At 37.2% G+C, this 27,818-nt stretch overlaps 1 protein-coding gene across 1 annotated transcript; it reads left to right on the top strand.

Moving 5' to 3' along the window:
- LOC106138907 (uncharacterized) lies at window positions 1–27,382 on the top strand. Its single transcript, XM_013340203.2, has 14 exons — window positions 1–254; window positions 3,634–4,353; window positions 6,807–7,856; window positions 16,421–16,520; window positions 17,947–18,105; window positions 18,385–18,515; window positions 19,651–19,748; window positions 20,852–21,004; window positions 22,219–22,312; window positions 22,884–22,972; window positions 24,362–24,498; window positions 25,314–25,392; window positions 25,969–26,073; window positions 26,830–27,382. Exons 2-13 carry the CDS (start codon window positions 3,742–3,744, stop codon window positions 26,051–26,053), a joined length of 2,787 nt encoding a protein of 928 aa, XP_013195657.2. The 5' UTR covers window positions 1–254; window positions 3,634–3,741; the 3' UTR covers window positions 26,054–26,073; window positions 26,830–27,382.
- Window positions 27,383–27,818: the final 436 nt, after the last annotated feature.

Genomic DNA, 27,818 nt, shown 5'->3' with positions numbered 1-27,818 from the left:
GTGGCATAAAAATAGGATTGCCAACAACTTGAGTGACGTCACGGCGACCAATGTATGGAGCTTCTAAAATTACAGATCAGAACAAATTATTATTTCATCGTATACGCTTCATTTTCTTCGATATTAAACACGAAAGTGACGATATTCGTGTACGGCGCGAGTGAATTTAACTGAAATATACCATCATATCGTACAGCAGTGCCCGAAATAGTGATAATCTCCATCGTCTTGGTTACCAATATTTTCTCTAATTTGTGAGTATTTCCTTAAATATTTCTTCGTTGTCGTATTTACATATCGATTTATTAAATAAGCGACGACAACACGTGATTTTGCGTTGTAAAAATTGGATTAGTGTAACATTATAGTGTTGAGTGCACTTTCATATTTATTCTAAAAATAATATAGGTGTATTCTGGTCGTTCAAATCCGTGATTCCTCCTTTGCCAACTTGGGTGAGTGTGTGAAAGTGATTATTACGCCTTTCTGAACGCAAAATAATCGTACGTGTATTTCGACCTTGAAAATGAATCAATTTTTCTGTGGTGTCATGTTACATTATTTAGCATACCGTAGTGTTTTTAGTCACAAATTTTGCCGCCAAATCGTAGTCTGTGTTGCGAAAAATTTCATTTTCATTTAAATTCCTTAGAAGGCTTCAGTGACCTTGACTTGCAGATTGAAATAAAACCTTTTGTACATAACTAGTTTCACGTTTTTCCGCGATGGCGCCACTGTCTTTGATTTACTCAAACCGCATAATTTAAAATCTCTTTTCCTTAAATTGGTTAAAATATGAATACCAAGTTCCGATTTTGCATCACCAGAGAGCATCATTGTTTTTATTTTGATTCACACTAGCGCCATCTTTTGCTCATAAATAAAAAGTATTTATGATTAGGCCAATTTTTCTACTGCTACCTACAGATTAAAAAAAGGTTTTTTCATAAAGATGACTGTCTTGCAATCTTTTATTATTCAGTTCTTCCAAGATAGTGGGTTCTGTCTAACCCCGTAAAGGAAGACAACTTCCCCAGACTTTTTAATCTCTAACAGTATAGTCTGCATTTCATCTCAGTATTTAAAATTTTACAGAATACTCTGGTTTTCGTGCTAATATTCAAAATTTGATTACATACATACATATGGTCACGTCTATAGGCCCTTGCGGGGTAGACAGAGCCAACAGTCTTGAAAAGACTGAATGGCCACGTTCAGCTATTTGGCTTAATGATAGAATTGAGATTCAAATAGTGACAGGTTACTAGCCATCGCCTAAAAAAGAATACCAAGTTTGTAAGCCTATCCCTCAGTCGCCTTTTACGACATCCATGCAAAAAAGATGGAGTAGTCCTATTCTTTTTTGTATATGGTGCTGGAAACCACACGACAAACAACATTAACATTTGATTCAAATAAAATTCAGTAGAATAATTTCCTTTTTATTTATTATGAACCAGCCAGCTTTCTCATTTCCACAAAAATAACATAAAGCTGGCTCTGTTAATAACATTCTGAATGAATCTCTAATTCTTAAATTAAATGTTTATTGCAACTTTCTTACTAAAGACCTTGACTAGGTACATCCGCGGATGCGATACAATTGCGGATGTTCAGGCAGCTTGCATGTTTAGAGTTACGAATGTGAAAAAGTGAATTAAGTTTTTCTTTTTTCTAATAGAAAAAAAAATTGGACTACTCCATCTCTACCCCACGGATGTCGTAAAAGGCAACGAAGGGATTGTTTTATAAACTTGGGATTCTTCTTTTACTAGCAACCTGTCACTGTTTGAATCTCAATTCCGTCAAAAAGCCCAACACTGAACGTGGCCTTTCAGTTTTTTCAAGACTGTTGAATCTGTCTACCCCATAAGGGATATAGACGTGATGATATGTATGTATGTATGTATGAATTTAGTATGCAGGGATCATGGCAAGTGTAATGCTGTAATATCTGCCTATCCCTCTGGGGAAAGAAGCATGATGTTATGTACGTACATATGTTTAAAAGAGGACATTGTCTGACATATTAGAAGACAGCCTAAACCAACTGGATAATTTAGAACTGGCCCGTATGTTCTGTATGTTTTTAAATTTTCTTTATTATCAAAGGTAGCCTATTTGAAACCCAAGATGTATTCTACCACTAACCTGTACTTGGATTGTAACCTGCTAACTGTAAGAAAACTTTACATCTAGCAATTCTAAAACTTCACAAAGCATTTGCCCCTGATCCTTCATATCTTTTAAAACGTAGAAAGGTTGATATTGTGAATATTGGTGATGGTGTCAGAACAGAGTTTGCTAAAAGGCAATTTAATAACCAAGCTAGATATAGACATAATGGGAGGTATCAGTCGTAATATACCTACGACTCAGGAATAGACTTATAAACTTTGTATTCTTCTTTTAGGCGATGGTTTACTGGCTGTCACTATCTGAATCTCAATTCCATCATTAAGCCATACAGTCCCTTCCATCCTTCCAATTTTTTCTCTAGATTGTGGGCTCTGTCTACCCCGCAAGGGACACAGAAGTGACTGTGTAAGTAAGGATCAGTCAGATCAATGTGCAACTGACAAATTTAATTCAATTAGATCGCCTTTTCAAGGCCGCATGGCGTCATCCGCGGTGTTAGCGCCTGTAGTTAGTAGGTACATACATACATATAATCACGTCTATATCCCTTGCGGGGTAGACAGAGCCAACAGTCTTGAAAAGACTGAAAGATCATGTTCAGCTGTTAAGCTTAAGATGGAATTAAGACTTAAATAGTGACAGGTTGCTAGCCCATCACCTAAAAGGAGAATCCCAAGTTTATAAGCCTATCCTTTAGTCGCCTATTACGACAGAGATGGAGTGTTCCTATTCTTTTTCTATTGGTGCTGGGAACCACACGGCACAGTACGATAGTTAATAGGTATAGGCGATTTGTGCAATCAGAACTTCTGTCTATCCCATTCATAGACAGTATAATTGATACATACATAAAATCACGCCTTTTTCCCGGAGTGGTAGGCAGAGGCTACATCTTTCCAGTTGCCCATGGTCTATGCTTACTTACTTCTAATCAGTATAATTAAACTCTTGACATTGGCTCTGTCCACCCAATTAGGGATAAATATGTTTGTAGAAGCTTGAATGTGGTCTTTGCGAGATTGGTAGCTCTGTCTACCTCGTCTAGGATAAAGACGTGATGATTATATGTATGTATATTTGTGTGTATAATTGTCCGTTTATTATATGATTTATTTACTTAGAAAAACGAATAAGTGTCAGTCTGTCACAAGGTACTTACCAGTATCTTGTGGTTTCATTTATTTCTACATTCATTCATGTTTTTTTAATGTAGACAATGTGCATTCGTCCACGTTGTAGTTTTCTATATTTGTAAATTGACGTCCGATGAAAATGCTGCAGTGTAGTTTGTTCCGCCGCTTCTACTACACATGCGCTTTGGAAGCGGTAGTAGTTATAACTAGATTTAAGTGATGTGACGTCAATGAGTGATACCTTGTATCCAATTTGGAAAATAAATCTATTCTATTTTATTCATATTGATTAGGTTATGGGCCCATATCATGGGTATGGCACCCTGAAAAGGTATCTCACTAGTGATTTCTTCTGTTACAGATGAAAAAAATGCAAAGGAAGCGACGTCCGTCCAGGTTAAAAAGCGACTAATTAACTAACTATAAGCGTAAACAAACTATGTGATATTGTTCTTCTTAATCAACCAAAATGCCTGTCGTCTCACCTTCAAGATATAACACCTCCTCGTCCAGTCTATCTGGATCATACAGGTCAACTCTGACCTCGTCTTCGAGCGTCGATAAACCCTACTACCGTAGCAGTAGCGGCACTTACGTCACGTCTACATTGAGAAGTTCCTATGGAGATAGAACAACAGAGTATAGATCTAAATATTCGGACATTGATGGCAAAAGGGAGAGAAAGACCTCTTTAGTGGAATATTCTAGATCTTCAAGAGCTCCAAGCGTCACGGACAGTGACAGCGGTATTTCAACAAGATATAGGTCCGAGAGAAGCGAGTCCAGATCTAGAGATATATCTACGACCAGGAGCGAAAGCAGTAAGACATCAGCCGAGCCGTTGACAAGGAACAAAAGGAATGTTATAAGCTCAGCAGCTCTCGCCATGTCAACGGCGGAGTTGTACAATAAATACAGCCCGGCTAATTACGTTCCGCTAACTCAGAGGCTTAAAGAGCAGCAGAATAATTATGGGGAGATATCTAGGTCAAAATCTATCTCGAACGATATAGGCAGACCACCGGCCGCTGACCCGTCGAGAATTAGGAAAGCTAGGAATTCTGCCGCCACAATAAGCGAGGTAATTATCTCTATTTTTATATATATATAGATATATATCTTAACTGCCGTTTATCAAAACGCATTTTGGGAAGTTCCCAAATTATATTATTCTTATTAAGAAAAAAATATTTAGCATATATGTTATTATTGTTTAGAATAATAAAAACTATCAAAATGCGTTTAAATATTCGGTTCCAACGGTGCTTTTCAAATCGGCCAATGAGGTTGCTTTTACGAAAAACAAGAAGCTGTCTGATTGGTTGATTTGAAATGGTTCCACAGCACCTCGAATATACACTAAATTGAAATAAATACGAACTCGGTATTATAACTATGTACATTTACTAGTTGACACGGGAGCCCAGTCACACATACTCGTATAGACAGACACGCATGTAGATAAAGTGTCATAAAGTGATTGTACAGTTATAAAAAGCTGTTTATTGGTATTTCTTTACGAGAATACCGCATCTGCGAAATATAATTAGATTAGTTTTCGATGAAGTTTTTCACACCTTTCATTTCAACTTTGTTAATATGCAATATTATTAATCTTTACTAATATTATAAAGCTGAAGAGTTTGTTTGTTTGTTTGAACGCGCTAATCTCAGGAACTACTGGTCCTAATTGAAAAATTCTTTTTGTGTTGAATAGACCATTTATCGAGGAAGGCTTTAGGGTGTATAACATCACGCTGCAACTTTTAGGAGCGAAGAAATAATGGTAAATGTGAAAAAAAAAGAACGGAGAAAGTTATGCATCCTTGAGGGCTTTAATGATGCCCAAAATAACTATTCCACGCGGACGTAGTTGCGGGCACAGTTACTTCTTATTAATTAATTTGACATATAGTCGGGCAAGGTAGTGTATTTTTGATTTTCTCTTGACGTATAAAACGCTAAAAACTGTAACCTTGTTCAAATGCTATAGGTATGATACAAGCTTAACAATACTTAATGTTCTCAGTCACAGCCCATTGACCTCGTTAGCGAGATAATGCGGCCGAAATGCTATACATTTTCAAGGTTGGCATAGCTGTATATCGACATACATACTATGCAGTACATACTGCAGTGTAGTTTGTTTCGCCGCTTGTTCTACACATGCGCTTTGGAAGCGATAGTAGTTATAATTAGATTTAAGTGATGTGACGTCAATAAGTGATACATTGTATCAAATTTTATAAATAAATCTATTCTATTCTATATACATATAAAAACGTCTTTATCCCTTGCGGGGTAGACAGAGCAAATGGGCTACCACCCATTGCCTACAAGAAGAATCCTAAGTTTATTAGCCATTCATTTGATTGGCTTTTGCAATATGCATATGATGAGAAGCGGCTGGCACACAATATTTTTTTCTTCCCTACCAGTCAGAGCAAAATGGAATTTGTTTATGTAGACGATATTATTCTTGCATCACTTACTGAACTATTACTCTAATCATTCCACCCGTAAGAATTTTGCGACATAAAAGCCTGTCTATCGTTAAAGTTTTAGCATATTTCCGTACCAAATCAAAACTATTTCTGTAAATTAATACGAATGTTATGTCTTTGATTAGTTTAGTAGTACTTACGGTTTTGCCAGTGGTTCATACATAACCCTGTAACATCGGCAGATAATGTACATTTATAATGGTTTTCATTATCGGTTCAGTATTTCCGAAGATAAGCCATTACAAACAAACACTCAAAGTTACAAACTCTTTTTTTATATAGCATTAGTAAATTTAGTAATGACGTAGTTATAAAAAAAAACTGATTACTATTATATTTCGCAGATGCAATAATATTGTGTGCGCGTGTGTGTGTGTGTGTACATTAACATCGCACTAAGAAGAGCCAAATCAGTTAGTTAGTCATGGTCGCTTGAGAGGCAGAACCGCCGTCAAAATACCGAATATTTTAATGCATTTACAAGCAAATTATAAACCTTCATGCTATCTCTGTCCAGTAATATAAAGCGAGACTGAGAAAGCTGGAGATTTGGCGAAAGGACCAATTTTGGACAATTAAAAAAGTGTAAAAATTAATCCTCATTATTTTAATAATTCCTGAACTGTACTACTATCTACGACATGATTTTTACTGTGATGGAATTCATTAATATAAAATGAGATTAAAACACTTACGCAGTATTATGGTTATTTTCTCAAAAGTCTATCATTCAAAGTCAATAAAATTCAATCTTTGATGAACGAAATCACCAAATTAGTGCTTTTTTATTTTTCAAAAATGTCATTATTGTTCCAATATTTGTTGCTTCCATATATTTTAAAAAACATCATGACCACAGGCCATGCCTTTCAAGTGAATGCATTTTAGTAACATACATTTACATAGGCATATACACCAACAGGTGTAATTGTGCATGTAATCGTAAAACTAACACACACATCCACAACCCGCAATTTTTATAATGATCCATATGCCATTGAGAATAAGTGTTACTTTTCAACAACACCAGAAACCTGAAGGCAGAAGAGCGTACAAGGAAAGTTCGCCAACACCGAGCTATAGCAAAAGAAACTCTATGACAAATGGCTCTAAAGACACAAATGGAAATGAAGTGCCATCGGTTTCAGAGATCAGAAAGAGATTCGATAGTAAAATGACGGTAACAAAACTACCCACCAATGATACAAGGTACACCAAACCGTCCGTTGAACAATATCTGAACCAATTGAAGGATTGCGAGAACGGCACTGTTGGTTATACAAAGATATTGGCGAAAGATGAGAAGCCAGTGCCCGTACATCTGCCGTATGCTGATAAAAACGGCGTAAACCACCGTTGGGAAGTCGGCTCGTCTAGTTCTAGGTCGAACTCCAACTCGGATCTATCCATAAGCAAGACAATATCCGAACCTGTTTCATTAGCTAAACCTGTCGTCGACAAAACTAATCCCATGTCAACATCACTAACAACCAAGTTGCCATCAGATCGCCTAGCCAGCATAAAGAGCCAGCTGGACCCTAACAATCCCATCGGGAAAATTCTAGAAAAATCCACAGTCATACACGTAGAAAACGGGGATGTAGATAAGCGAGAAGTCACACCGAAAAAGGACATTAAAACTGATATAGAGAAACAGGTTAAGACACCAAAACACACATCTAACTTTGCTTCTTATATTCAGATCTCCCAGCCAATAGCGACGGGTACTTCCACGCCGAAAAGAGAAGTCAACAACGTAAATGATGATACAAATGATGAACCGCGAAGGTCTAAAGTGAAACTTAAATATATAGATTCAGCTGAAGATAGTTTAGTATTAGATAATGATATTGAATCTCCTAGTGGTACAGGTTTTGAGAATAAGACATTTGAACATGAGAACTTTTTGAAGAAGCGTACAGAGAAATCTGAAGAGGACAAAGGGCAAGAAGATGGTGTAAAGTCTATGGAAACAAGTTCGGAGAGTACTTTTAGCGAGGCGACCGAAGATTCGAGTCCGGATACACCGTCGTCTAGGAGAAGAGTTTTGGACGCCAAAGACTACGATGATATAAAATCGGTGAGTACTTTTTTTATTTCAGGGTCGTGACAGCTTTAGATGAAATTGTAGACGAATTATTAATTAAAAAAAAAAAAACAGAAAGATTTTTCTCGAGTCACATTTTTCAAGAACGAAATTCATCAAATACAATTTAACTGAAAGTCTAATCGAATACCATCAAAATTTGTCAAATCAAAATTAATAAGCTAACAAAATATATTCCCACGTGAGTTTATAAGTATAAGTTCGTCTTCACCTTTGTCTAAAGCTTCAAATTCATCATTTATAGTTAGATGGTCATGTAGCGCATCATTGTTGGCTCTCTTGCAACACTTTGAGTTTGGTTTTTGTGTTTTACCCCCATTATTAAGGTTTGTATCGTTCTGTCTGTCTGTCACGTGATGTTTATCGAACAAACTCTGTTGCTATGTTGCACCACGAAGGTTTTTATGGTTTAGATTGATTGAAGAACTTAATGATTCTGTTTTTACATGTGAATATTTTTTGGTTCAAAAATTTTGGTCTTGCGTTGTACAATATTATCTATTTTATTTTAGAGATTTTTGATACACTTGTGGTACAAGTTGTTTGTTTTTCGGTTTTTGATAAAATTTTTGAACGGAACTCCAAATTGGGAGCTGGTCTTTTTCTGCGGTAATGGTTTTGATAAAACGCCATATCTATTATTTGATATATGTAGAGGAAAAATGAAAGCAGGTTGATTAAGCAAATATACAAGGAGAGTGTGAATGGTAACGTTGGAAGGGAAAGGCCTAGACGCACGTACCTTGACCAAATAGGGGATTCTATTAATGGTCAGGTCAAGAGTACTCTTAACCGACGAGCGTAAACAAGAGAAATTAACGTTAAGTGGACTGTTACTTTTTTTTTTTAAGAAAAGCTTAACTTTTGTACAGTTTTATATCATCCATGAGAGTTTTTAATAAATCGCTACAACTGACTGCCTCTGGGAGAATTCTAAAATAACAGAGGCCATTAAGGCCTTTGACTTCTAAACCACGACGTCTACGACCTGAAAAATTCAATGGATTAAAAATAGCAGTCTTTTTCTACATATAGATATAAGTTCATAATCCCGAACCGCTTGCTCTAAAGGTCGTTGGCATCTTAGTATTTGGGTCATATATATTTGCGTACGTATAGCTCTCTTAGTGTATGTGTCGTGTGGTTGCCGGCTTTTTAGGACTCCGATCTCTTTCCTCGTGGCTAATTGTATCAGTTATATCTTCACCACTCTGGAGTAGAACCCGGGGTTTGCCCTTGACCATGGATCCTGGATTGGGTGAGTCGGGTTTTTACACGAAGCGACTCCCATCTGACCTGCGCAACCGTTACAAGGGATCCTAAACCCACATTGGTGCCGTGTGGTTCCCGGCACCAATGAAAAAAATAATAGGACTTCTCCATCTCTTCTCTCTTCCATCCAAGCACGTTTATATCCCTTGCGGGGTAGACAGAGCCAGCAATCTTGTAAGAGTGACAGACCTCATTTAGCTCTTAAGCTTAATGATAGAATTGAGATTCAAATAGTGACAGGTTGCTAGCCCATCGCCTTAAAGAAGAATCCCAAGTTTATAAGCCTCTCCCTTAGTCGTCTTTTACGACATCCATAGTACATGGGTTGGAGTTGTCCTATAATTTTTTATATTGGTGCCGGAAACCACACTGTCCACATTGTTAACGGGTTAGACAAAGCCAACAGTCTCGAAAACCACGTTTAGCTGAATAGATTAAAGATGGAACTGAGCTTCAGAAGTGACAGCCAATCGCCAAAATTTTAAATCTTATTTATTGCCTTTCCCTTAATTTCCTTTCACGATCTACACGAGAGGAGACGCTGGCACTGTTTTATTCGACACCAGACCATGATAATGATAAAACATTAAAAAAAAAAATATCGTCATTACATTCCATAGATTCGCGAGCAGAGACAATGCTCGCTCGGCCCCTTTTCGTCAGCGTTTTAAAAATAGAACGCCTAAATGTGACGCCTAGAATTAAAATAACACAAGAAAACGCACCCATCCCGATGCCCGACAGTTTTTCCCGCCACGTGCGAATTTTCCAACGCGCCCGCCATTTTGATTGCCACCGCGTGTCGAGCGTGAGTCGTTTGCGTTTTGGCGGGATTGTCTTTGGTTGGAATTTGAAAAAGGAATTGCTAAATTTAAACGTTTTATGACATGTCCGTTTTATAAATAGTCTGTGATCTTAGAGAATGGATGAATTTTGTTGCTGTGTCTTTGAATCATAACTGTGATTCACTTTCTTTATATTTAGCCTTAAAAATGCATAATACTTAAAAAAAAATCTGCAAACTGATTCCCTTTTCGCGTAGTTTGTAAACTCAATCAACATTCTGCTTTTGAGCGAAAGGGTGGGAGCCTTGCAAAAGTTCTCTGCATCTAAATTCTACCAATAAGCGATCGAGCTTAACATAACCTTCGTATTTTGTGCCCTCGTACAGATTAGAATAGATTCATTTTCAAAATTGGATACAATGTGTCAGTTATTGACGTCACATCTTATTATATCTACTACCGCTTCCTTCCTCCTTAAAAAAAAATAAAAATGCGACATGTGTGTGCGCAAATTAGGGAACAGTTATTAAAAACTTTTTTTTTCAATATTTAAAAAGCACTGGCCACTGACACTTTGACATTGGCGCGCATTCAAAATTTCCCGTGTCAATCGCGCTGTCAGATAATTTTCGAAATAATTTTAGTGTGTGTTTGGAAATTAAGATTTTATTTTGTAAATACAAAATATTGTTGTGTGTTATCGTTTCTTTTTTTTTTTTGTGGAAGCTGATTGTGTTGCGTTGTCAATATTTGGTGTTTTTGGTTGGTTTCATCTTATGCTCGGCTTACCATATCTTTACCATAAGGTGTTCAGTTGCCCAAGGTTAATATGACACAGACAGTCCGTAGTTTCAATTTCTTTTTTTCATATTTGAAATTGGAGAATTCATATACATACATACATATAAACATGTCTATATTGCTTGCGGGGTAGACAGTGCCAACAGTCTTGAAAAGACTGATTTGCGACGTTCAGCTGTTTCGCTGCAACGATAGAATTAAGATTCTTTGTGAGAATTCATGTTCATTTATTTGCCAACTTTGAAGCTTAATATTTCCTTGTAAAATTTGATAAATTAAAGCGTTAGATTTTAATGACTTCCCACTAATACTTTCAGATTAGCTGATTGTAGCGACATCTAACCTAGTTTGAATATGTCTAAACTTGTATACATACGCCCGTGGAGACGCGTTATAGAAGTAGAAATATCTTTCGAGAATTTCGGCAAATCCTCACTTAAATGCATCCGTAGACCACAAAAGAATCTCTAAAGACCTTTTCAACTCTAGAGTTTGAACTACGCGTTGATATATATAGTTAATCAATCAGTCAGTGACCTATTTTATATATTGACATTACTACGTAGGTGTTTTATCAACAGCATGCTTACATTTGCATTGTTAAATAACTAGATGGCGCTGTGTTTAACAGATCCACTCGTTTCATAGAAAATGAAATTAAAAAAAATTAAATCTGTATAAGTGAGTCTCATAAAAAGAAAATTTAAAGACGAAAATTATTGAGAGAAAATAACATATAGGTAATATTTTTTAAATCACCCGCTCAGTTGATTGGTAGAAATTTAATTCCGCCGTTGACATGTTTTTTTAATGTCACAAAGTAAAGACAATAATACATATATAAATAATTACATACATATATACAGTCGCGTCTATATCCCATACGAGTTAGACAGAGCCAGCGTTCTTGAAAGGCCATTATCAGCTGTAGCTTAATGATGAAATTAAAATTCAAATAGTGACAGTCTATCGCCTAAAAAAATCCCATCTTTATTATTATTAGCCTTTCCCTTGATTGACTGTTACGGTATGCACAGGAAGAGAAGCATCTGGCACACGCCATGTTATATCTTCACTATCAAGACCAGTATGGCATAATTTATATCTTATAGCATCATATAATGTTTGACCAAATCAAATAGAAAAAAAAATTGTTAGTTTTTCTTTTTTCAAAAAAAATTCAAAAAACTTCCGGCGTGAACTAGACATGACAACAACTAGACCACAGACTTTAAAATCAGCTGTGTTTTATCGCGGTGAAGCTAACGTTTATATAACTCGTTATCAAGTGTTCGCGATAAAAACGATGTTATCAAATAGTTTGCCGAAATTTACACAACCATTATGACGCGTGAGAGAATTATATAATTGAAAAAAAAAAATGTATTTCGTAGACTCGATGCTTCCGTAAAATTATTGAAAAAAAGGAAAAAATTAAAAAAAAAATTGAAAAAATATTGGAAGTGTGCGTTTTGGATCTCAGTGTAATTTTTGTTACTATATAAATAATATAATTATGATTTGTTTAAATTTAAATGTAAGTGCAATAAAATTAAAAAAACAGTGATAATTTGAAATAGTCTTTGTTTATTTGCCATAATATTGTGTTTAAGTTAAATAGTGCGAGTTGATATTTCAAGTCATTTAAGACTTTTTAAACCGAACAGTAAAAGGCTGAAAGTGTACATTACATACATACATTTAGTACAATTTTTTTCTTATTTGTATTGTACAACATATTTCAAGTAATATTACATTACATTTCCACAATTCGTTAAATTTATCTCGCGTTGTGTTACATTGAATTGAAAAAAAAACCTTGATATCCTAACCTTAAAAATAAAGTGAATAATTCTACCATCGTACCTCGGATTTGAACTGCATTTTGTGAACTTACGCGAGTTTGAATTGCGTGAAATGTTACACAATATAAATAATATCAGAAGACCTAGAAATTTCTACTATACGAACGTGGAATTTCGCTTCACGCCTGCCATCTTCACTACCAGCGAATGGGCAAATGTGAGTTGCGTTCAAATCTTGAAAGGTAAACACTAATAAATAAAACAACTTGGGATTCTTCCATGGCTGACGATGGGCTAGCAACCTGTCACTATTTCATATCTCAATTCTGTCATTAAGCTATACAGTTTTATTGTTTTCAAGACTGTTGGCTCTTTCTACCCTGTAAGGGATACAGACGTGATTATATGTATGTATTTATTGATAGTTCGGATCAAAAGTTGATATCATTAGTATCACGATACGAACATCCGTGGTGGTCGACAAGAGTCGCTGACAATTGAAACTTCACTTTCATTCACTTATCGGTTTATCAACAAACGCACATGGCTAGAGCCTATTTGGGTCGCGCCCAATTCATTTTGCACCTCCACAACCTATTGTGAAATTTGGCAAAGCCGTTTGGCCGATCTTCGGCGCCGGCCAGTACTAGATTCGCGTTCGATATGCTCGCACCGTGACGTCACAGGCTCTGTACTAGCCGTTGTCGGTGTTAAACGTGGGCTTCCCTCTGTCTAGGAGGGTTGTAGAACGTTCTCGTGGGCGTTTTCAGTGGTCAAATTGCATTTCGAGGACGACTAGAGTCGTTCAAAGAGGTTAAATTAAATTGATGGTTAAACGATTATGTTGCCCTCAGGGATCACTTAGTCGCCATATTGGAAGTTTTGCCGCGCTTTTCGCTGTCACTTTGACAGTTCGACACAATCAGCTTTTGTCGTCACGTTTTGTTGTGTGCCAGTGTTAAATTGTGACGTGTGTGTGAATGTGTAAACTACAAGATGTTAAAATAAATATAAATTTATGTGAAATAAAGGGGCCGAAATGTAAACTGTTAAAAGGGACCTCGGGTTGTGCTGTTCAAAATATTCTGTTGGTTAAATAGACAGTTTCTCCGTAGACACTACTTTTCCTCAACTGTTATCATTTATTCTCGCAACGATTATTAAAATTACGTTGTGTTTACGTTTACAAACTTAGTCACAAGATTTACAATCCCGCCAAATATCAAACGAACACCGAACTACCAATCGATAACGTAGCGTGAACCGAAACGCGCCAAACTACTCACGAGTAATACCTTCACGAGACCCGAATTATCAAATTCCGGCCCTAGCCGGCTAATGCTATCGTACTACGAAGCTTTTGTGATACTATGCGTGACTACGAGTCTCCTCGCGGCCTTGCGGCATGAGGTGTGGATGTCGACGCTGTTTCGAACCTCGCCCCCCACAGTCAAGGTTGGAGCCACGGCTTCCACAACGACGTTCACAACGGCTGCCCGTGGCGAGGGCTTATGGAGTCAATACGTACCAGGTTAATATATTTTCGAGTAAAACATTAGGGCTGTAGTTACTATTTGAGAATTTGATTAATTTCGATACAGCCTTAACCGGGAGTTGAACCCGTCATAACTTGATAGAAGCCTTCAGTACGCAAGAGAGCGATGTAGTTATTATTAGTAGTTAAATTAGTAGTAGCTTTCAGTAAAAGTTCATTTTATTGCAAATTTGAGTGCGTTTGACCTCAATCTTCTTGATAGTAAGCGAGATGGAATTTGGCTTAACCATCTGATAGGTCTAACGTGGTGTACGCAAGCTCAAATAATTCCTATTCAGATACTCATTTTGAGTAGGTAACTGTAATGAAAAATAATGTCAATATTTTATTAATTCAACTTAGTAGAGTAAAAGATCTCATAACTCCGCGCGTGTCTAATACATAAAATTCCAAATTTGAAATCCATTAGACCCCGCGCACACTGCGCGACAATCAGTCGCCGCTAGTCGCGTGTCGCGTCGCGTCGTCATCGCCGGTCGCGAGCACAGTAGCTTTGCGGTCGCGCTGGCGGCGGTGACATTAGCTCGGATGGTATGGCCGTGTGTGTCTGTTTGTTTTTGGAGGTTTTTGTATGCCCCGAAGAAGAGTGTGTTTTGTGCAGTTTACAGGTTGAAGCGTTTTTGGTACATAGTTGAAACAAATGGAAGTCTGTCAAACTGTGTGGCGGCTAACTTACCTATATACAGTCACGTCTATATTCCTTGCGGGGAAGGCAGAGCCATCAGTCTTGTAAAGACTGATAGGCCACATTAAATTTGCCATGGGACCCTAATCTCACTCCTTCCAATTTCAGACATGCCTTGTCGTGCCTTCGTGTAAAGAACCCCGATATCTCCTTAAAAAATTGTACATCAGACAGTCATTCGACTTTTCAAATTGTGTTGTCCAACATCTTCTTGTTAAATTTTAGATGCTAACTCTTGTCAGTTAAGAGTTAAGTTAAGTGGAGCTCTTCATATTATCTTCATTTAAGGGAACTTAGGGGGGGGGGGGTGGTTTCCCCATTTGGCTTCCGTGCCCTTAATAGTATTTAAGTTGGACAGAAACCCTGTCGCATCCCATATCCCTGTCACATCCCACGTTCTGTAAACTTTGCAGCTGAGTGGTCGGGGACTGCTATATGGTATACTAGAGGCCGCCCGCGACTTCGTCCGCATGGAAACCCTATCAATCCCGCGGGAACTCTGGGATAAAAAGTAGCCTATGTGTTATTCTGGGTCTTCAGCTACCTACATACCAAATTTCATGGTAATCGGTTCAGTAGTTTTTGCGTGAAAGAGTAACAAACATCCATACAAACTTTCGCCTTTATAATAGTAGTAGGATTCGCAGCTAACCATCATGTCTAATGGCCGTTCCTCTGTCCGCAACCCGTGGACCCTAGTAGCCTACAGCTCGGCTCACATAACATAGACTAACCTTAATTTTGAATCTTACTAATATTATAAACGCGAAAGTTTGTGAGTATGTCAGTATGGATGTTTGTTACTCTTTCACGCAAAAACTACCGAACTGATTACGATGAAATTTGGTATGTAGGTAGCTGAAGACCCAGAATAACATATAGGCTACTTTTTATCCCGGAGTTCCATATATAGGGTTTCCATGCGGACGAAGTCGCTGGCGGCCTCTAGTATTAGATAATTTTGTTTCCTTTTTGTCATCTCACCGTCCCGTACAGATATAGCCGGCTTGATGTCCGTTGGTAAGTTTTGTAAGGCGATTGAAACTGCGGCGACTAAAAGTTGTCCCGTAAAGTCGCGCTTCAGTCGCCTTGTGTACACTCACCTTTGTAGTTGTCGCATGTCACGTGTTCACGCCTTAATTTATGCATGTTTTTGTTTTCTTTTTTGTTTTACAGGATGACTTGAGTTTTTGTATTGTTATTTCGTTGAACATTCAAAAATTTTTATTTTTATATTTATCTCTCTATTGGAATTTGGACCGAATACAATTTAAACTTTGTTTTATGATTGTTTGTTAAATTTTACACGACTTTGCATTTATATAATTACAAAGGAAAACGAGGTAATATCAGCTATTCTGCAATATTGATAGCTAATTTTAATTCATTGAATAATTAACTCAAGTCGTCCTTTGAAGAAGTAATTTTTATCCACAAAATTGTATAAAAATTCTCCCTTATGCATTATGACTCTGAATGTAAGAGCGAAAATTGTTTTTTTTTTTTTAATATACTTATATTAACAAAAAAGTGTTTACCTTAGCATTTAAAAGTTCGTTAAAGAACATTTTTCGCTCAATAACCAGTTTGGACCGAACGAAACCGGTTGTTAACCAGTTTGAACCGGTTTTCAGGAGTTGGCCGGTGGTAAGAGCGGGCCGAGCGGAATCAGGAGAAGCGTTGAGAGATCAGATTCTGAACCGAGGGTCGAGAAACAGCAGAGTCAGACCAGTGGTGAGTATATTTTGAGGATTTATCACATCATGTCAAATATTTTCAAATCAAATATGTATCAAATCAAATATTTTTATTTTCTCTCAAATATCAAGTAGTAAATACATAACATAGGTAAGAATATGAGAGACTGGTGTCTGAACTAAGCAGATGCCTGTATCTCAGAAAACCAGCCTCCCCCCACTTGTGGTTAACATAACTCATGATATCTCATGCACAATCTCATATGTTAACAAAAAGTATTTATTTAACTAAACATATGTAGACTATTACTGGATTAGTACTGGACTGGATGTCATACCTGAATATGTCATTCATTAGATTAGAATAGATTTATTTTCAAAATTTGTTACAAGGTATCACTTATTGACGTCACATCACTTAAATCTAACTATAACTACTACCGCTTCCGAAGCGCATGTGTAGAAGAAGCGGCGGAACAAACTACACTGCAGCAACTTACTTCGTCTGCACTGACGCTTCGGAAGCGGCACTTCAGATTTGATTAATTTATTCGACGTCAACCAATGTTGTGATATAATTATTTAGTGATGTCTGATATGTCCCATAATAATGAATGAAAATTTTGGACTTTGGACAGACGCGTATAACTCTTACGGAGAGGGAAAACATCGTGAGGCAATCTGCACATTCGGGCAAAAAAATAATGTCTAATGTTTCCTGTAAAAAAAAGCCGCTAGATGGCGCTCTCCCTAATTCAGCCAGCTCTTCCTGTTCCAGACATTCATGCCTATAGGACCTTACGCCATTTACAAATAACCTATTCAGAATTCAGTGGAATTTTTTTTATACCGTTTTCCTGTAAAACAGGCCGCTAGATGGCGCTGTTCCTAATTCAGCTCATCCTGTTCCAGATATCCATGCCTAAAGAACCTTTTACCATTTACAAATAACCTATACAAAATTCAGTGGATTTTTTTATACCGTTTTCCTGTACCGCAAAAGGCCGCTAGATGGCGCTGTTCCTAATTCAGCTCGTCCTGTTCCAGACATTCATGCCTATAGGACATTACGCCATCTGCAAATAACCTCTTCGAAAGCTTTAACAGTCAAGCCTTCAGCGACGTCAGGTTATTAATGATGAAATAATAATATAGATGTTTTAGATTAAATATCAGAAAGATTGTAGATCGTACGATTATATCCCTTCCGGGAAGGTAGCCCACACTCTTGAAAAGACTGTCTTCAGTCTTGAGAATATGATGATAGAATTGAGATTCAAATAGTTGCTAGCCCATCGCCTAAAAGAAGAAACCCAAGTTAATAAGCCAATCCCTTAGTCGCCTTATACGACATCCGTGACAAAGATACGTAGCGATTCTATTCTAAACTGGCGGTAACAACACAGCACCCGGTAACTACACGGCACCATTTGACTGATATATTTATATTCAACGATTTCCAGGTCTGAACGGCCTCCGCAACATTGGGAACACGTGCTTCATGAACAGCGTCATACAGTGCTTGTCCAACACGCGGCCGCTGCTGGAGTACCTCTCCGATGATAAATACGAGTCGGAGATAAACACCACGCTGTCGTGCATGAAGGGCGCTCTCATTAAAGGTGGGTTTATATATATATATATATATATATATATATATATATATATATATATATATATATATATATATATATATATATATATATATATATGTGTGTGTGTGTGTGTTATGGTGTTAAGTATATAAAAACAATAAGTATATATATATATATAACAAAGTCTTTTCGCGGGAAAAGGGGGAAAGGGGTTAAAAAAGGGGATGAAAGATTATCCGAGAACTTTAATCGCGAACCGAAGTCTTAATTTTTATATGAACTTGATATAAATTTTGTCACTTTCAGCGTTCGCCAGCGTCATCAAGGAGCTGTGGCGTAGTGGTGAAAAGGACTCTGTGGTGAACACGACCAGCCTCAAGTCCCAGGTTCAGAGGTTCGCGCCCAGATTCATGGGATACAGCCAGCAGGATGCTCAGGTACGTTAAGATATACATATATATGTGGCGACATCTCTACGCCACTCGTCACAACATCAAATCACACAACAATTGTCAATCATCGCGAAGAAATTGACGCGCTCAGCCAATAGCAGCGAAGAAACTAAATCGCGATTTCAGAGATTTCACGGATTGGAGCTATATAATACAACCTCCGACACAACATCGTCTGTCGTGCGGTTCCCCAGGCGTCACACCAGCCTATAGGAAGATCTTCCCTTTGGTGGCGGTCGAGCCGAATCATCGCTCCCGCTACACATACATACATACATAAAATCACGCCTCTTTCCCGGAGGGGTAGGCAGAGACTACCTCTTTCCACTTGCCACGATCTCTGCATAGTTCCTTCGCTTCGTCCACATTCATAACTCTCTTCATGCAAGCTCGGCGGTTTCGGGTACTCTTGACCTGACCCTTTTTAAGATATACACGGTTGTATTTTTTATTAACTATACATCCTGACACCAATAGGAAAAAAGAACCATCCCCATCTCTTCTATCCTATTCATACACACATACATATAATCACGTCTATATCCCATGCGGGGTAGACAGAGCCAACCGTTTTGTAAATACTGATAGGCCACATTCGGCTGTTTGGCTTGATGAAATAATTGAGAATCAAATAGTGACAGGTTGCTAGTCCATCGCCTAAAAGAAGAATCTCAAGTTTATAAGCCTATCCCTTAGTCCCCTTTTACGATATCCATGGGAATGAGACTTTGATGTCGTGAACGGCGACTAAGGGATAAAAAAAATAAAAATACACAGAATTTTTTTCACATTCTTTTACGTTTGAATAAATAAAATCTTAGTTATGTCAAATACATTAGTATGTTTTTGTCAAAATAAATTTATTGCTATTTCAAGTTCAATAGTAAATAAATAAAATAAATATATATCGGGACAAATTACACAGATTGAGTTATCCTCGAAGTAAGTTAAAAAACTTGTGTTACGAGATACTAACTCAACGATACTATATTTTATAACAAATACTTATACATCATGCCCTGGCCGGGATTCGAACCCGGGACCTCCGGTGTCACAGACAAGCGCACTACCGCTGCGCCACAGAGGCCGTCAATAATGTTTTTTCCCCCTTTGTTTCCAGGAGTTCCTCCGTTACCTGCTGGAAGGTCTGCACGAGGACGTGAACCGGGTCACCGTCAAACCGAAGCCGATACTGACGGAAATCGATGACAATCTTAGGTGAGTCACTATATATGTATATGTATATATGTACGTATACATATATATATAGAATAGAATAGAATAGAATAGATTTATTTTCAAAATTGGATACAAGGTATCACTTATTGACGTCACATAACTTAAATCTAATTATAACTACTACCGCTTCCAAAGCGCATGTGTAGAAGAAGCGGCGGAACAAACTACACTGCAGCATTTTCATAGGACGTCAATTTACAAATATAGATCTCTTAAATCTAAATCGTGGACGAATGCACATTGTCTACATTAAAAAACATGTATGAATGTAGAACTGATTATGTCAATATGAATATTTCGTCAAATAAAATAAATATAAAATAAAATATGTACATACTGTACAAATTATGTCAAGATCATGTCAAAAATACACAAGCATTTAAGAGGCCATTATGTCCAGCTCGGGCCACACATGTTTATCATTAATATAATCATCCGTGCTGTAATAGGCTTTCCTACAAAGCTCAACTTTAATATACTGTTTGATTTGATTATATATACATATATATATATGTATATGTATATATATATATATATATATATACATATATGTTTCTTCTCTTGGATTTCACCCCTGGAATTCCGAGAGGCTTGCGTGGGGACATAAATCCAACACGTAGAGGCTCTTTGGAGAAGTTGATGTTATGTTGTTCTCCTGCCAAAACCCGTTTCCGGGCATATCAATATTATTATTATATTTTATTATTATTGGTTTATATAATTATATTCCAGCTCTGTACTACTCTATCCGGTGTATTAGCTGGACGTCGATTTCGCACGACGTCAATTTTATCGAGACCTACGCTTTTATTCGCATAAAATCGATCCAACAGTTATTACCTGGCTTTTCTTCGCATTACATCGATTCATCCAATAAAATTTTAAAATTTTATAAATTAAAAGAATCTACAATGTTTTTGCAGTACAATCGAGCGAAAAAAGAATATATGTAGGTAATAAGGAAGTATACAGAGATCGTGGCAAGTGGAAAGAGGTAGTCTCTGCCCACCCCTCCGGGAAAGAGGCGTGATTATATATATAAATATATATATAATATATATATGTATGTACGTACATTCCAGCGACTCGGCCAAGGCGGCGGAGGCGTGGGCGCGCTACCTGCGCGTGGAGGAGTCGCGCGTGGGCGGGCTGTTCGTGGGCCAGCTCAAGTCCACGCTGCGCTGCACGCACTGCCGCCACGACAGCGTCACCTTCGACCCGTTCTGGGACCTCAGGTCAGTTGGTTGACCCGCTTTGGGACCCCAGGTAACGGCCGTCATGAACCCATACCTCAGGTGAGCTGTTTGACTCGCTTTGGGACCCCAGGTGAGTTGTTTGTCCCGTTCTGGGACCTCGGGTCAGTTGGTTGAGTTAGTTTTGAGACCTCGGGTCAGTTGCTTGACCCGTTCTGGGACCTCAGGTCAGTCGTTTACGTTAGTTTTGAGACCCAAGGTAACGGCCGTCATGAACCCATTTTTTTATTTTCATTTGGAACCCCAGGTGTATTGTTTGACTCGCTTTGAGACCCGAGGTGAGTTGTTTGACCCGCTTTGGGACCCGAGGTGAGTTGTTTGACCCGCTTTGGGACCCGAGGTGAGTTGTTTGACCCGCTTTGGGACCCGAGGTGAGTTGTTTGACCCGCTTTGGGACCCGAGGTGAGTTGTTTGACCCGCTTTGGGACCCGAGGTGAGTTGTTTGACCCGCTTTGGGACCCGAGGTGAGTTGTTTGACCCGCTTTGGGACCTCAGGTGAGTTGTTTGAGTCAGTTTTGGGAGCCTAGGTAACAGCCATCATAGACCCATTTTGGAATTAAAAGTGAACTTAGTTTTAAATAATTCATTTGAACCAGAAGATTTGACAATTGTTAAGTGATGTTGAAGTGTCCCATAATTTATAGTAATATTATAGTTATAAAGCTGAAGAGTTTGTTTGTTTATTTGAACGGACTAATCTCAGGAACAACTGGTTCGAATTCAAACATTCTTTTTGCGTTAAATAGGCTATATAACATCACGCTACAACTATGAGCAGCAAAGAAATAATGGAAAATGTGAAAAAAAAACCGAGGAAAATTATTCATCCTCGAGGGCTTCAACGATGCCCGAAATAACTATTCCACGCGGACGAAGTCGCGGGCACAGCTAGTTAATGAACAAAATGGAATTTTTCGTTAATAATAATAATTCGGTAATCATAGGTACATATTATACATACATACATATAGAGAGTTATGAATGTGGATGAAGCGAAGGAAGTATGCAGAGATCGTGGCAAGTGGAAAGAGGTAGTCTCTGCCTACCCCTCCGGGAAAGAGACCTAACTTTTATGTATGTATGTTCATACATACGGTCACGTCTATATCCCTAGCGGGGTAGACAGAGCCAACAGTCTCGATAAACTTCTTCGTCTCATTATAAATCTGTATATATGTATATTGACGTTGTTGCAGTCTGCCTATCCCGTCGCGCACGGGCAACCTGAAGCTGCAGCAGTGTCTGCAGCACTTCACCAGGGAGGAGGAGATGGACGGCGACGAGAAACCGGTGCGTGGACATACATACACACATATATATATATATATATATATATATACGCCGTGTGGTCCCCGGCACCAATACAAAAAAGAATAGGACCACTCCATCTCTTTCCTATGGATGGCGACTAAGGGATAGGCTTACAAACTTGTGATTCCTCTTTTAGGCTATATGTATACATACAGTCACGTCCACACCCCTTGCGGGGTAGACAGAGCCAACAGTCTTGAAAAGACTGAATGGCCACGTTCAGCTGCTCGGCTTGATGATGGAATTGAGATCCAAATAGTGACAGGTTGCTAGCACATCGCCTAAAAAAAAGAATCGCAATTTTATAAGCCTATCCCTTAGTCGCCTTTTACGACATCCATGGGAAAAATATGGAGTGGTCCTATTCTTTTTTTTTATTGGTGCTGGGAACCACACGGCACATATATATACATACAATCTCAATTCTATCATTGAGCCAAACAGCTGAGCGTGGCCTATCATTATTTTCAAGACTGGTGGCTCTGTCTGCCCCACAAGGGATATAGACGTGATCATATGTATGTACGTTTATATATTTTTAATGTTTCAGACATGCTCCAAGTGCGGCGTTCGTCGTAAATGTCTCAAATGGTTCACTGTGCAAAAGTTCCCTCAGATATTGGTCATACATTTGAAACGGTGAGTTATTTTTATTTAATACTAGCGGACCCGACAGTATAAAAAATATAATAGTGCCGTGTGGTTCCCGGCACCATTACAAAAAAGAATAGGACCACTCCATCTCGTTCCCATGGATGTCGTAAAAGGCGACTAAGGGATAGGCTTATAAACTTGGGATTCCTCTTTTAGGCGATGGGCTAGCAACCTGTCACTATTTGAATCTCAATTCCAACATTAAGCCAAATAGCTGAACGTGGCCATTCAGTCTTTTCAAGACTGTTGGCTCTGTCTACCCCGCAAGGGATATAGACGTGACCATATGTATGTATGTATGTATGGACCCGACAGACTTCGTTCTGTCAAAAAAGATTTGTAATATGACAGCTTTTTGTTCCTATCTATTAGACCTACATTGCTAAGACAACAGGGAACTTTATACATTAGCAATAAAGCTCAAATTGACTGTACGTATTAGTGAGAAAACGTTTGTATGGGATAAAGAAAAGGACTGTTTTTAAGGTTTTTCAGGCAATTATTTGGTATTTTTTTTTGCCGTAAAAACCATCCTTGAGCTTCGACGAATATTAAAAAAAAAAGAATTGGCCAAATTGGTCCAGGCGTTCTTGAGTTATGCGCTTACCAACACATTTAGCGATTCATTTTTATATTATAGACTAGAACCTAATGTATCGGCAGCTTCGCTCGCGTGACAATTTACGAAATGCGACGTATTTAACACCACCAATACAAAAAGCTACGAATTAAACGCCAAACGTTCAGCTATTTGGCTCAATTCTATCATTAAGCCAAATAGCTGAACGTGGCCATTCAGTCCTTTCAAGACTGTTGGCTCTGTCTACCCCGCAAGGGATATAGACGCCAACTACAAAAAGCGACCTAGAAAAAGCGACGAATTTAGCAATATTTACAAAAAGCGACATATTTAATGCTACGTACAAAAAGATGAATGATAGAATTGAGATTAAAATAGTGACAGGTTGCTAGCCCATCGCTTACAAAAGGAATACAAGTTTATAAGCCTATTCCTTAGTGGTTCTATTCTACAGTGTCAGAAACCACACGGCATAAATATATATATATATATATATATATATAAACAATAAACGAAAAAGAATAGGACCACTCCATCTCTTTCAAATGGATGTCGTAAAAGGCGACTAAGGGATAGGCTTATAAAATTGCGAGACGTGACTATATGTATATATATATATATATATAAACTAGCATTGTTATACATTAATTTTTATCAATTCTATCATTAAGCCAAACAGTTGAACGTGGCTAACGGTCGTTAAGAGTTGGCTCTGTCCACCCCGCAAGGGATATAGACGTGACCGTATAGAAATAAATCAAAATAAATTAACGAGTTTATCGTTTCTGTTTCAGCTTCTCACCGACCGAACGCTTTCGCGGCAAACTCAATGTGCTGGTGGAGTTCCCTTTCAACGGGCTGGACATGGGCCCGTACGCTGCCACCAAGCAGAACGTGGTGTACAACTTGTACGCCGTCAGCAACCACTCGGGTGAGTCATATATAAAACCACACGACACTATATATATATACAGGGTGACTTTTAATTCAACTGCATAAATTTAACTGTTAAGTGTACTCATCTAAAGGATATTTAAAAACGTTATAAGAGAAATATATCGGTTATATTTCAGAAAGTACGAAAACAAAATAAAAGTATCAAAATCCACGATCCTAAATACGTCATATCACCCCGGGCGGCGGAAAAGCGACGTGTAAGATTCAGAGGTCAACGACACAATTCATTCAGCTGAGCGATCTCGACAACTCTGTACTTTACTTGATCTTGATACTAGAAAAATTATTTATTTTTAGACATTTATTTAAATGTTTAATTTTAGTGATGTTTAATTTAAATAAAAATAGGCTCAAACAGCTCTGAAGCATGGGTATAGTCTATGTTTAAAAGGATGCAGTTGTTTTAAATGTCACCCTGTATATATGTGGGAGAAGTTGTGCTTTTGTTTAAATCTTTTTTGTTAGCTGACCTCTTACTTATTTTAACGCTGGCAACATTAAGAGATAGGATAGTGAGTCTGTGGTACGATGTAAGACGTTATAAGATGTGTTTTTAAGAAGTCCAATAAAATAAGAAGATTTGCGATATAATTCCGCACTGTTTTACTTTTATTCCCACACATATATAATATATATATATATATATATATATATATATATATATATATATAGTGTCGTGTTGTTTTATATATCAAGCAATCTAGTGACAGGTTTGTGGGGACCAGTGGGGAGTCTAGTGACTATATATATATATATATATTGTTTAATAAATACGTACATTTGTTTCAGGCACAACTTACTCGGGCCATTACACCGCGTACTGCAAGCATCCTTATACTGGGGAGTGGCACGAGTATAACGATTCGCGGTATGATTGTGGTTTACATACATACGTATTATCACGTCTATATCTTTTGCGGGGTGGACAGAGCCAACAGTCTTGATTAGACTGGATTGGCCACTTTCAGCTTGGTTTGGCTTAATGATGAAATTGAGATTCAAACAGTGACAGGCTGCTAGCCCATCGCCTAAATGAAGTATCCCATGTTTATAAGGCAATCCCTTAGTCGCCTTTAACGACATCCGTTTAAAAGAGGAGTGGTCCTATCCTTTTGCCTTTTTTGGTGCCGGGAACCACACGGCATTGCCTGCACTGCACTGTAATAATACAGATAAAAAGATGAAATATTCTTTATTCTTTGTTATTAAAAATATTGACATACTCATAGTATATTAAGATTTTTTTTTAAGAGATAGATAAGTTTGTATCAAAGATAATCACATACTTACACGTGATTATTAAAAATACAACTAATATTAATTATAAATAAATAAAAAAAAATCTATTCTAAATTACAGACTACAAAATATTATTATTTAAATTTTGGCCCCAAGGAAGGGGTTTTTTTTCTGTAATTTGATTTAATATTTTTTGTTTGCACAGGGTGACCCCCATAGCGGCTCGGAATGTAGTCTCCTCAGAGGCGTACATGCTGTTCTACGAGCTGGCACGATCTTCACACTCGTAGCGAGAAAACAGATGATATAGGTGAGAAACTCATCTTTTTTATCCAAAAATTATATTCTAAGGGGTTTTTTTATGGAACAAAATTGACCCACAGGACTTTGATGGAGTTATTTTGACACATAAAGGTGTTAATGCTGTCTAAGGGTTATAACAACAAACACGTCTTCTGCGAAAACGTGACTTGACATGTTTTTTCCGGGGTCAAAAATTAAATTTAATTCTCAAATATTTACTAATATTTAACGAAAGAATAGCTCACATGAGTAAGTGAGAAATATAATGAATATATTATGTATAAAGTCCTTTCAATCCTTTCATTTATATTTACGCGACTTTCATGGGTCGAATTTGTCTCATGTAACCTCTGGATGGGAATGTAGTTTCTTCAGAGGCGTACATTCTGTTCTGCGAACTGGCATGATCTTACAATCGTAGCGAGAAAAAAGATCATGTAGGTGAGAAACTCATTTTTTTTTATCTTAAAATGGTTTCTCACCTAAAAATGTGTTTTAATGAAAATTTATGGGGTTAAATTCACTCGTGCTAAGATTACGCGGGGCTATTTTGAACCTAATTTGTTACCAAGTCTTTTATGGGACAATACATACAAATAAGTGATAGAATTAAGATTCAAATAGTGACAGGTTCCTAGCCCGTCGCCTTCGAGAAGAATCCCAAGTTTATAAGTCATATTAATAAATCATAATAATTATTAATGGACATATATTTTGTTAATTTTAATAATATTTTGATTAAAATAATAATCTCTCTTTCCAGGATATGTACAGAATGGCGGTTATTTATTTCATTTATAATAATAATTAATTAATTGATAAATACATTTCGTTTTATGCAAATCCCCGAATATTATTTGGTCGCGGTAATTTTATTTTATTGTAAAATATTGTATCATAATAAATTGTTTTTTTCTTTTTTTATTTATTTTATAAACGCATTGTTAATATTATTTACGGTTCAGGCAACATCTTAATTTTTAATTACATCTTTACAAATACATGTATAAAATCACGTTTATTTCCCGGCGGGGTAGACAAGAGTAAACCTTTCCAATTTTTTTACATCAATAAAATCTTTAACTCTAACATAAGCAAGAGGTGTTGTTGGATGTGAAATTAAGTTACAAAATTACTTTTATTTATTAATTTTATATTTATCGATACTAGTATCTTTGGTATAAATATTTGGCAACACTAGTTCAATTTCAAAAGATACTTTCATAGACCAAGGTATCATTTGAGTTTGAGTGTACCGCCTTAGAACCCATCTTGCTTACCATCAGGCAGACTTAGTTCGAAAGAATTTATAAATAAAAGACATCTATGTGTATGTAAACACATTTTTTTTCATTCAACAGCATGCTTTTATCATTTACACTGATACCAAGCTAGATGGCGCTCTGCGTAATAATTGAAAGCAAATCTTATGTCTTTTGTATTTGAATAAATATCATCGTGTATCCATCCAGTTGCGACTTGTATCGGCTCTGTCTATCCCCATAAGCGATAAATACTAGAATATAGATAAAAACTTGAAGATGTTGCCTAGTCGTAATTAGAGTCTTTTTTGGAAAAAGCAATGGGTATAACAATTTATAAATACGATAATAATATATTAAAAATAAAATGCAAAGATCATATAATTCTTGAATATTGATTAGCTTTATCTAAATAACGTGAATTCCAGCTAAACGTGACATTTTGTGACCAATCAGTCTGCCCGGTAATAGATTAAAAACGTGATATTTT

Source organism: Amyelois transitella, chromosome 30, assembly GCF_032362555.1.
Source record: "Amyelois transitella isolate CPQ chromosome 30, ilAmyTran1.1, whole genome shotgun sequence".
Taxonomy (NCBI): domain Eukaryota; kingdom Metazoa; phylum Arthropoda; class Insecta; order Lepidoptera; family Pyralidae; genus Amyelois; species Amyelois transitella.
This window is presented reverse-complemented; position numbering and strand designations above follow the sequence as displayed.

Coding starts and splice junctions, on each gene's coding strand:
- LOC106138907 (XM_013340203.2), top strand. CDS start 3,742: ATGCCTGTCGTCTCACCTTCAAGATATAACACCTCCTCGTCCAGTCTA. Junction 19,749..20,851: donor GAAATCGATGACAATCTTAG/GTGAGTCACTAT, acceptor CGTACATTCCAG/CGACTCGGCCAAGGCGGCGG. Junction 25,393..25,968: donor CACGAGTATAACGATTCGCG/GTATGATTGTGG, acceptor TTGTTTGCACAG/GGTGACCCCCATAGCGGCTC.